At 67.3% G+C, this 11208-nt stretch overlaps 1 protein-coding gene across 1 annotated transcript; it reads left to right on the plus strand.

Annotated features, from left to right (window-relative positions):
• Window positions 1–2700: 2700 nt before the first annotated feature.
• Window positions 2701–7092, plus strand: OLIG2 (oligodendrocyte transcription factor 2). The gene is made up of 2 exons (XM_036017417.1): window positions 2701–3968; window positions 4728–7092. The coding sequence occupies exons 1-2, from the start codon at window positions 3878–3880 to the stop codon at window positions 5783–5785; spliced, it is 1149 nt and encodes a 382-aa protein (XP_035873310.1). The 5' UTR covers window positions 2701–3877; the 3' UTR covers window positions 5786–7092.
• Window positions 7093–11208: the final 4116 nt, after the last annotated feature.

Raw genomic sequence — 11208 nt, forward strand, 5'->3', positions numbered from 1 at the left:
CCCCAAACCACCTGGGTGTCCCTCCAGGATTCCCCCCAGGCCCGGCCTCCACTGCGGCTGAGCCTCACCCAGGCCTGGGCAGGCGTCCTGGATTCTCAGCATCTCACAGACGCTCGAGTACAAGCAGAACAGAGAAGCTGCCAGGGGAGGAAGTCATTCCTCCCTCCCCGCCCTCCCCGCCCTCCCCAAACCCACAGCAGACACACCCTGGAGGCTCCAGGGGCTGCTGGAAGCCCCTCAGGGGAGAAGCGAGGACTCAGGCTGCAGCACAACCCGAGATCCGTCCCTGACTCTGAGGTCCACCTGCCGCCTCCCGGCACCTGCCCGCCACACGCTGGGCCCCGGCCAAATGTCGCACCTCTCTCTGTGTCCCCCGTCCCTCTGAGGGTCAGGGAGGGATTAAACGAGATGAAACCTGCCTTGCCCCACTCAGTGTCCGGCCCACCCTCCAAAGGACCTGGCCCTCGTCACCCCCAGGAACCCAGCTTGACAGGCCTCACAGCGCACTGTGGGCACCGAATAAACGCAGCACACCTTCGCTCGCGTTTACATGTGTTTAACGGTCAAGGTTCACACCAGCCCACGCGCACCCTTGCACGTGTGTGCACCCAGAGGCATTCACCCAGCACCCTCCACGTGTCGGGACGAGGTGGCCGGCTCCGGGAGCCGGGTCTGGAAAGGAAGACAGATGGCATTTGTCCGCAGAGTCCTGCCTTCCAAAGGGCCACATCCCGATTTGGGCGCCAAACGGGGCCATTCCGCATTCCTTCTGGTTTCCGGACCAGGAGCGATGGCTGAAATGCTTTTTCTCTTTTCTTTCCTTTCCGGTGCCAAGAGCCTTGCCTCCCACAGCCAGCCCTGGCCCACAAGGACACCGCTCTCCTTGGCAGGCTGGCCCAGACGCCGGCTGAATGTGCGCAGGAACTCGGGGAAGGGGAAGGCGAGGACGGAAAAGAAAAGCCCGGAGGACCTGGGAAGCGGTGGGAGGTCTGCGCCCTTGGAGCCCCGAGCGAGCCCGCCCGCCCGCCGGCCGTTGGCACCAGCTCCTCCGGGGCTGCCTGGCGGCTGAGCAGAGGCTGGCCTCCACACGCACCCAGCCTTTTGTGGGAGCGAAACACAAAGGAGAGGCAAAAACACCTCTTCTGTTTTGACGGGGGGAAGCTGACAACTCCAGGAAGCCTGGGCCAGCCAGGAACTCCCACAGCCGAGCGATTAGCCTCTGCGAGTGAGCGCCCCATTCCGCTCTAAAGGGCTGCGTCCCAGCTGCCTCGCCAGGGTGGGAACGGAGGCGCCTGAGACCCTCCCAGGACGTGCTCGCCAGCCGCTGGGCCGGAGACCTGGACCCGTGCGGGAGGGGGAGCGCCTTGGCTGGGCTCCAGTTTCCGGTTACTCCGGGTGGGGGTTAGGGGGACTCGGAGACAGCGAGTTTTGTCCAGGGACCCCTTTGCCCCCGCGCTGAAGGAACCCAGGGAATCACAGTCGGCCCCCACCTCCGGAGCCGAAGGGTGTTGGGAAAGGCTGCCAAGAGAAGGGGCCTGCAGTCCAGAGCTGCCATCCCGAGCTCCGGGTGTGGGGAGTGAGGACCGCGAGGTGCCCAGGCATGGCCTCAGAAAAGCCGCCACTGCCTCCTAGGCTCGGTGGTACGGGGCTGGGGCCTGTCTTTATGGGCGTCTACGCGGGAACCTGGCGAGGAAGCCAGCGCTCCTGCCTCTGGACTTGTCTTCCCAGACGCGAAAGTTACGCTGTATCGGGACAGGCCCCCCGCCCCCGCTTCCCACCTCGCGCACTGGCGCAAGTGCGTCAAGAACGTCAGGCCGCGCCCTCCGGGTGCACCTCGAGACGCAGGCCGGTCCCCGAGGGCCAGCAACAAAAGAAGGAATTCGGGCCCTGTGACACGTGCCGCCGGCCGGCTGGACTAACCTCAGCGGCGGAGGCCCAGCGCGCGCACGTTGCGCCTGCTGGTGTTTATTGGGTACACGGGCTTGCGCACAAGTCCAGCCCCCCGCTGGTGGCCCGATGCACACCGCCCCCCTCCACGAATGTCCTCACTGCGGGTGGCCCCGGAGGCCCAAAGGAATGATCCTCAAACAGGCGATCTCTCCTTCTTCCCCACCCCCCGCTCCCCAGTCCCTTTCCATGACAGATTATCCTAATTGAACGGTTATGGGTCACCCTCCCGAACCGTTAGCAGACATATCCCCACGCTTCAGTTCTTCGGTTATTAAATACATATTTAACGGCTGGGTGAAGAGCCAGCTGGGAAACACGCGGGCCGGAAAATAATGCTCCAGAAGGCACCAGGCTGGGGCGGAGGCCAGAGCCCCGGGCTTAGCCTCCCCCGAGACCTGAGACAGCAAGACTGTCGGCTGTGTGTGTGTGTGTGTGTGTGTGTGCGCGCGCGCGCGCTGTAACTTGGCTAATTGGAAGGCAAATTGCTTAGTATGTTTATTTGTTTGCTTGCTTTAAAAAAAAAAAAAGCAAGCCTTACATGCCAATTAAAAGTTCCCAGGCAGCGGAAGTAGCCGGAGGAGAGCAGCATTCCGCGGGGCCCGTTTGTGAGGGTGCGGCATCAGGGACCAGGGCCTGGGGCCCGAGCTGTGCAGAAAGCGCTCCTGTAGCGGAGGTGAGGGCGTGGGAAAGGCAGCTGGGGAGCCGCTGGGAGGCCGGCGGTGGCCGTAAGCGGCCGCCAGGACGGGCAGACGCCCGCAGACCAGGCAGCGCCGCCGGTGAAGCACTTTCTACAGACACACTCTGGTTTTTCCATCTAGAAAATGGGTAAATGCGCCTGTACCTCTGACGGCCTCGGGCGCTTCTCCAGACCGGGTTTAGCTTCTCCTGGACACGGGTTTCTGTGTCTGAGAGCCCGGCGGCGGCGACCGGCGGAACCTGCAGCAGGAACGCGGCCGCGAGCGGTGGGCTCCTGCCGCCCGGCGCTCCGCCAGCAGAAATCTGCGCCCAGGCCTGAGGCCTCTTTCTGCAGACAGCCCGGCGCTGCCCCCACCTTCCTCGGTCGCGGTGAGGGCCACAGAGCCGGTGCTGAAAACACCGCGCTAAAACTAGGAGGGCGGTGCGCTCAACTCCGGGCTCGCCTCTGCCCTTTGGGGAGCGCGGTTCTGCGCGGAAAGAACGCGTCCCGGGGCTACGCCGCCGTTCGAGGCGCCCCTTCCTTCCTTCCTTCCTTCCTTCCTTCCTCGCCCCGTGCCTCGCAAGACCCTGACACCAGCTGGGGGCGCTCCGGGCCGCCGCCTAGATGCGCGCTTAGAGTACCAGGGCAGTAGCCGCTTTGTGCAGGCGTCTCGTTTACTGGGGGCTGCAGCGCTGGCGTTTGGATGCAACCCACCGCGAAGAACCAAGGGGGGGGATGGAGGGGAGAGAGAGAGACCGTAGCCCCGGCGGGCATCCCCAGAGATCTGACCGCGCTGGGTAGCGGGCCAGTTTGCGGCGCTCCCAGCGCATCCCCCAGCCCGACTCGCTGGCCTCCGTATTTTCAAACAAATTTGACAACGTTCCCTCTCGCGCGCGGTACCCACAGCGACAGGCCGTCGGTACTTCCCCCGCGCGCCCGCGCCCCACCTCCCCGCGCCGCTGACACCCCCTCCCCGGTCCCTCCTCCAGTCCCTCCCCGAGAACCTGCACCGCGGACGCCCATTGGCTGCGCGCGGGGAGGCGGCGAGTGCCGGGCGCCGCGAGTTTCATTGAGCGGAGTGAGCCCGGATGACATCAGCTTCCCAGCCGCCCCCCCTCGGGCCCTGCTCATTGGCGCTGCCGCCCCTCCAGGACCCGCACATTGTTCCCCGCCCCCGCTTCGGCCACCACCGCCGCGGCCGCCGCCGCCGCCGCCGGACTATAAAAACCGGCCGAGCCCGGAAAGGTGCGGATGCTTATTATAAGACCGACGCGACCTCCGCGCCCGGAGTCCGGGTCTCCACGGCCGCTTCTGGGAAGGAGCTCCTGGAGCTGCATCCGCAGTAAGTGACCCCGCCCCGCCGCAGCCCCAGCCCACGTCCCCGGGGCAGACGCCCCTCAACTCCGCTGCGACCCCGGACGCTCCGATAGAGGGTCCCCGATCCCGCCCCTGCCCGCCAGCTCTGCGCGGCGTTTTCACTGCTCTGATCCAGCTCACGCGGCCGGCAGCGTCCCCTTCGCCCACGAACGAGAAGTCGGGGCGACCACAGCTCCTTCTGCCCTAGTCGGCGGGCGAGCTCCCCGTGGCACCGCCGGGGCGCAGCGCACGGAGTCTGGGCCCCGCGAGGGCGCTGGGAGCGTGGGTGCGCTGGTGCTGGCTCTGGGGTGTCGATGGAGATAAGGTGGATGCGTTTGAGGAACCAAAATAAATACTTCTCTATTTAGATCTCATGCTCCCCAAAGGAAAAACAAACTTCGCTTGCCGCTTGTTTACTCCAGCCCTGGAGATGCAGCCTCCCCGTTCCTAGCTGAGGGCGTGAAACCTCGTGAATGCCACCCTCACTGAGGGACAGGCGCCGCTCCCTGGAGTGAAACAACCTGTGGATGCGAGCGGAGGGGAGGTCGTGGGGGAGGGAAGGAGCGGTTTCTCGTGCGTGCCTGCGCGCCCCCAGAAGGCAGGCCAGAGGAGGCGAGGGGGCGCGGGGCGCCCGGGCGTCCTAGCCGAGCCTGGACCCCGCGCGGCGGCGCAGGCGGAGCGCTTTCCCCTCTCACCGACTTCCCCTCGTGTTCGAGCTCTCCCCTGTTTCTCCTCCTCTCCGTAGGAGGCGCGCGTGGAGGCTCCGAGGGCCGAGGGAGGGAGGACCCTGCGACAGCCGCGACTCCCCCTGGGGCCATGGACTCGGACGCCAGCCTGGGGTCCAGCCGCCCGTCGTCGCCGGAGCCCGATGACCTTTTCCTGCCGGCCCGGAGCAAGGGCAGCGGCGGCGGCGGCTTCACGGGAGGCACCGTGTCCTCGTCCACGCCGAACGACTGCCCGCCAGAGCTGAGCGCCGAGCTGCGCGGCGCCATGGGCGCGGCGGGCGTGCACCCCGGGGACAAGCTGGGCGGCGGCGGCGGCGGCGGCGGCTTCAAGTCGTCCTCGTCCAGCACCTCGTCGTCCACGTCGTCGGCGGCCGCGTCGTCCACCAAGAAGGACAAGAAGCAGATGACAGAGCCCGAGCTGCAGCAGCTGCGCCTCAAGATCAACAGCCGCGAGCGCAAGCGCATGCACGACCTGAACATCGCCATGGACGGGCTGCGCGAAGTCATGCCCTACGCCCACGGCCCGTCGGTGCGCAAGCTCTCCAAGATCGCCACGCTGCTGCTGGCGCGCAACTACATCCTCATGCTCACCAACTCGCTGGAGGAGATGAAGCGCCTGGTGAGCGAGATCTACGGCGGCCACCACGCCGGCTTCCACCCCTCCGCCTGCGGCGGCCTGGCCCACTCCGCGCCCCTGCCCGGCGCCGCCGCGCACCCCGCGGCCGCCGCGCACGCCGCGCACCACCCCGCGGTGCACCATCCTATCCTGCCTCCCGCTGCCGCCGCCGCTGCTGCGGCTGCGGCGGCCGCCGCGGTGTCCAGCGCTTCCCTGCCGGGCTCCGGGTTGTCGTCGGTCGGCTCCATCCGGCCCCCGCACGGCCTGCTCAAGTCTCCGTCCGCCGCGGCGGCGGCCCCGCTGGGGAGCGGGGGCGGCGGCAGCGGCGGCGGCGGCGGCGGCTTCCAGCACTGGGGCGGCATGCCCTGCCCCTGCAGCATGTGCCAGGTGCCGCCGCCGCACCACCACGTGTCGGCCATGGGCGCCGGCAGCCTGCCGCGCCTCACCTCCGACGCCAAGTGAGCCGGCGCAGGCAGGCTCGGTCTGGCGAGCGGGGGGCCCGGAGGCTGCGGGGAATCGTGCACTGGCCGGCGCTGGGCCCGGGAGCTCAGTTCCGAGGAGGAGCGCAGGACCTTGGGCTGGGGGTGGGTTCGCTGGTGCGGACTCCGGGCTCCCCGGGGCGCACTCGGCGGCGGGGAGGGAGAGGGACATTCGCTCCGGGACTCGGTTCAGCCCTCTCAGGCTTTCCACTGCGCGGGTCCGGCAGACACCATGTAATCGGAAGGCACCGCTAAGCGCACTCCTCCCCAAACACCCCCTCTTCCCCCAAAAGAAATGATTCTAAGAACCGGTTTCCCAGGGAACTCGGCCTCACCCCGCCCGGGCTGCACATGGTTACGCGGGGGAGGGGTGTTGGGGACTTCCTCTCCTTCTCCTTTCTGGACGGGCCGGGGACGCCGGAGAGCGGCACCCCGGGAACGGCCGCAGGCTCGCCTTCCAGGGTCGTCTCTGACCCGGGCCAGGGCTCCCAGTTAGCTGGAAGCGGGCGCTCGGTACCAGAAGCACTTACGGTGGCGGCCAGTCGCGAACTCCGGTCAACCCGCCGCCACCCTGCGAGAACGGCGGCGGGTCCTCCCTGCCGTTCCCATCGGTTTGGGGTGTGCGGTCCTCGGCTCTTTTTCAGCAGCAGGAAGGAGCCGTGTGGAGGTCGGACCAGAACCACTTGTGGATTGAAAGAAGCGGATACCGTCGACTTGGGGGGGCGGGTCGTTTTTAGTTATTTGAAAATAGATCCCCCCCGCCCCACCACCACCTTGTTTCAGCCTCTGAGCACAAAGCGGTCGGGTTCCTGGCCGGATCCGGGGCGGTCTCGGTCCCGAGGGTTTGTCGGAACTCGCAGCCTGTCGCTGTGACTAGAGCCCGGGTTACCTGGGGGTTCTGTTGGCTTTTTCATGTTTTCACTCTCGGATGTGTACATATAATCTCAGTAACGAGGCCCGTGCGCGCTGCTACTCGGTAAGCTCAGGCGACTGCCAGCCCTGCCGTAGGCTAAGCCGGGTCTCCCCTCCATCGGTTTCTTTCCGCCACTTTTAACACGAATGACAGACTCTTCCACGCGCTTCTGCGCCCCCGCGCAACACCTCCGCGCCGCCAGGGCTGCGGTTCGGCTGCACCGCGTCCGTCCGTCCGTCCGCCCGTCCGCCCGCCACAGTAACATCCCTCCTCTGACCGCTGCCCCTCGCAGAGAGTGTATCATCTGTTTTATTTTTGTAAAAAGAAAAAAAGTGCTAAATAATATTTATTACCTGTTTGGTTGCAAAAAAAAAAAAGAACCGAAATAAATGATCGAGTGTTGCGATTTTAAATAAAAGTTAAAGTGAATCGGATGTTTTCCAGCCGTGCGGGAGGGAGAAAGTGCGGGGTGGGGGAGGTGCGCAGTTCCCCGGGGTGGGGGTGGGGGCGGCCCCCTGGTTTCGTCCTTGGGACTCAGAGGGGCCAGTCCGCCGTTCCCTCCTCCAGCCACGCCGCCCTCCTACGCACTTCGGGGGTATCCCCCGCTGCTCACCCCTATTTTTATTTCTGGCGTCTCACCCGGAACTCCCGTCCTCTCCGTTTGAGGACCGAGTCAGTGGAAAGCGGGACTTTCGCTCCCCGCGCGTGCGGGCGGCTTTAGGCCTGGGGGTCAGGGCCGGTGCCTGCGGCTGGGGCTCCAGGCGCTGGGGGCTCCGGCCCTCTGTCAGCTGCGGCCCAGCCGGGTGGGGTCCCAGGCCCCGGGCGTTTAGTGCGGGGTCCACGCACCCTTCACTCCGTTCCTGGTGGTGGTATGTCGGGCTCTCGCTCAGCCAGCCTTGGCCTTGGACTGAACTGTGTCCTGCGCTGGTAATGCCCCCGGTGGCGGCGGCTGTTCCGGGGCTCCGCACGGCACCCCGCAAGCGCAGCGCGAGTCCCGGACGCGGCCCTGCAGGGGGTCTGGCTGGGAATAAACGAGCTTCCGGCCAAGAGGAGCCGGGCGCCTTCAGCCCGCCGCGGCCGGAGAACACTGGCCCTGGGAAGCCCCCAGCCAGCACGGCGGACCACCGGCCCTGGGCCCCCTCCTGCACCACAGCTTTGGGGGCCACCAGGTGGAAGTCGCCTGCACCTGCAGCGCCTGGGGGCGGAGCAGGTTTTCCGGGTCAGAGCCCCGTTTCTTGAGGTCGTCGGAGCCAGGCCCACGGGCCTCCCGTGGGCAGGACAGGAGGTGGCGGCTCCCTCCCCCAGATCCGGGCAGGTGCTTGGAGGGGTGCCCAACAGGTGAATCCTGCTGCCTGCCAGAGCTGCGGGTGCCCAGGGACCGGATGCTGTGGGCCTTGCACGGCTTTCTTTTTCGCCACCAGTGGCAGAGGCCCAGAGGCTGGGGTGGGGGTGGGGGGTGAGGGCGGAGGAAGCCCAGAAGAGAGAGGGCAGGACCTAACAGTTTCATTCCCAAGTCCCATTTGAGAGGAAACTTGGTGAGAATTCGAAACTGGGCTTGGCCCCAGTCTTAGACACAGGGGGAGAAGAGGCTGGAACTCGGTGGGGCGTGGGGGGTGGAGGGTGAAGTCACAGCTTCCCTCACCCACGCGGGGCTCCGCCAGGGCTCCGCCAGGGCTGCGGGTGTGTGCGGTGTGTGCATGCAGGTGCCTCGGTTCGAAGCAAAAAAGGAAGCACCCGCCACCACCACCACCACCACCACCACCACCACCAAACTCTCGGCACCGACCAGCCACCAGACACCAGCCACCAACCACCAACCACCAACCACCAACCAGGAGAGACCAGGGCCTCCAGGGAAGGGAGGGCTGGACCCGGCCCGGCTGGACCCCCAGGAACCCCCACCCCCGCTTACACTGAGCGCCCAGCAGGGGATCCTGGCTGCCACGAGTGACACAGTGTCGCCCCAGGGTGCTGAAAGGGCTCACACTGTTGCACTCGAGCCCGCTGGGCCTCCCGGGGCTCCTCGCCGAGGGTGACCCTGGACTGGCGGGGGCAGGGCGAGGACCCAGAGAAGACCCTGTGCAGCCGCCTCGATGTCCCAGGGCCATGAACGGGGGGTGACCCCCCAGTGAGAAAGGGGAAGTGACGAGGGCTGCAGGGCGGTCTGTGGGGTCCCTCCCTGGGACCCTCAGCTCTGAGGTTTCTCCCTCGCGGGCTGCAGCGTCCCCACCCCCGACGTGCTCCTGGGTCCCCAGCTCCCAGCGCAGGCAGGCAGGCAGGTGGGACTCCTGCCAACTAGCCCCCGAGGTCTGTGAGATCACCCCCACACCCCCAGCCCTGCCTCTCCGAGCTGGGCTGCCCGGAGCTCCAGGGGCAGAGCCTCCCGCTCAGCCTCACCGCCCGCGTCTCAGGGACAGGCGGTGAGTGTCGGCCCTTGGCCCTTGTGTGCTCGAACAGGTGGCTGAGACCTGGCGGTGCCACCTGCAGGCCAGGCCACGTGGCCCAGGAGAACCGAGGTGTCGAGGGTGCAAGGAGGGTCTGCGACTGGGCAGCCCTCACTCCCAGACTCAACCGTGGACAGCGAGGGGCTCCGGGAAGCCCCCTAGAGGCTCCCAGGGCTGGAGAGCTGCCGGCCCACCCGCCCCCTCTAGGGCAGAACCCACCGGCGATTGCCCCGAACTGCCCCCTGGACGTTCGTCTAAGGCCAGAATTTTCAACCGGAGCCGCCAGCATCTTTAAAACGCGCCGCCCTGACTGTTGAGTCGGGGCGCCGGTCTCGTCCCCCGGGGTGTCCGGTTTCAAGAAGAAGACAGCAGCCAACACCATGGCCGTCCAGAGTGCACGCGTCAGAATTACACCTGTCGTGTCAGATCTGCAGAAAGTATGCGTTTGGCATGCCGCAGGATGTTAGCGATGGGCTTGTTTGCGCCCTGAGGGGAGAAAGGTCGACCGTGGCTGATCTAGGCGCCGGAGCCCCCCAGCCCCCCAGTCCCCCCAGCCCCCCTCGCATTTTGAGTCCCTGTGTATTGTGGACTTTGGAACAAGTTCCCCCTTGGCACAGGGTTATCAGTGGGGGTTATGGGGTCTTCCACAAGGGACCTACGCCAGGGGTCTGGTGACACCTTCCCGACAACAGGTCCCCTCAGCCACTGTCCCCGCACACCTGTATGGAGGGCCGGTCACAAGCCAGCGGCTGCTGTGCTGAATCCCCCCCATCCCTGCCCCGCAGGGCACCTGTGGAATCTCGGGGCTGAGGCCACTCCTTGCTGGACGGCGCCTGCAGATGCCCCTACCTAGGCCAGCCCCGCGGCTACGCCCCCTCCCAGTCAGTGCCCGTCGCTCCAGGCGGGGCAGAGAGGGGAGTCGCCCCCACTCACATCCCCACGGCTCGGCCCCTCTCTCTCAGGGGCGGCGTTTTTGCTGCGGGGCCGCGGGGATCGCCCGGGGCGATGGCGCGGAGGGGGCGCTGCGGTGGGAACGGGGGCGCGGGGACGCGGGGGCGCGGGAGGCAGCTCGGCCTGCGAACTCCCGGGGGAGTTCAGGAGCCTAATGGGCGCGGAGGAGGCGCCGGCGATTCCTGGCGGCGGGCGGCGTGGGGCCCTGCGCGAGAGCTGCGTGTGTGTGTGTCATTACTTCGCTCCGTCCTCACGGTCGCGCTGGGAGGAGGCTGCTACCATTACACCATTTTGCAGGGCAGGAAACACAGAAGGGGGGGCACGGGACTTGCCCCCGGGGCCAGGGCCGGGAACGCCGGCCGGGAGGCTGTAACCCCGGGGTCTGGCTCCAGAGCCCGCGCCCGAGGTCGTGCACCCTTTCCCAGGTCCCCCTGCGCCCCGCGGGCCCCGGACTCCGGCTCAGCCGCCACCCTCGGTGACACTCCTGGTGCCCCCCGCCCCTTGACGTCTGGATCTGTTCTGTCCCCAGTGCGCCGGGCTGGGCGGCGGGCGGCACCGGTGGGCGTTGGCAATGAGCCGGTGCGGTGGCTCCCGCGGGCAGAGGAAGGGCCAGGGGCAGCGGCGCCGGTGGATGGGGAGCGGGCGGCCAGGTGAGGCACTGCTCCGTCACCGGGCGGCGGGCGGATCCCTGCGCACACCCCGAGCAGGAGTCCGGAAAGGAGCCGCACGCCTTCTGCCTGCAGGGTCCAGGCCCACGCGACACCTGCGGGGTACGGCTGGGGACCGAGCCAGGACGCGGTGGGAGCGCACCGAGCTGGGAGCGCGCTCCCCAACCAGGGGGCTTCGGGGCCCAGTTTACACCACGCCGCGGCCCCCCAGACACGCCGCTGGGCCGCCTTGGGCCTTGGGCTTCCGGTTCGCGAAGCCGGGAAACAGCGCGGTTGACCAGAACCTCCCAGAGGGGCGCCGGGTTTGAAGGCCGCGTCCTTATTGGGGTTCCCCGGGTGGCCGTGTGGCTGCTCTCGGGGAACGGACTTCCTGGGTGAACTCGCGCAGACCTGGGCGCCGCTGTCCTGGATGCCCCTCGCTCCCCAGATC

This window comes from Phyllostomus discolor, chromosome 2, assembly GCF_004126475.2.
Source record: "Phyllostomus discolor isolate MPI-MPIP mPhyDis1 chromosome 2, mPhyDis1.pri.v3, whole genome shotgun sequence".
Taxonomy (NCBI): Eukaryota; Metazoa; Chordata; class Mammalia; order Chiroptera; family Phyllostomidae; genus Phyllostomus; species Phyllostomus discolor.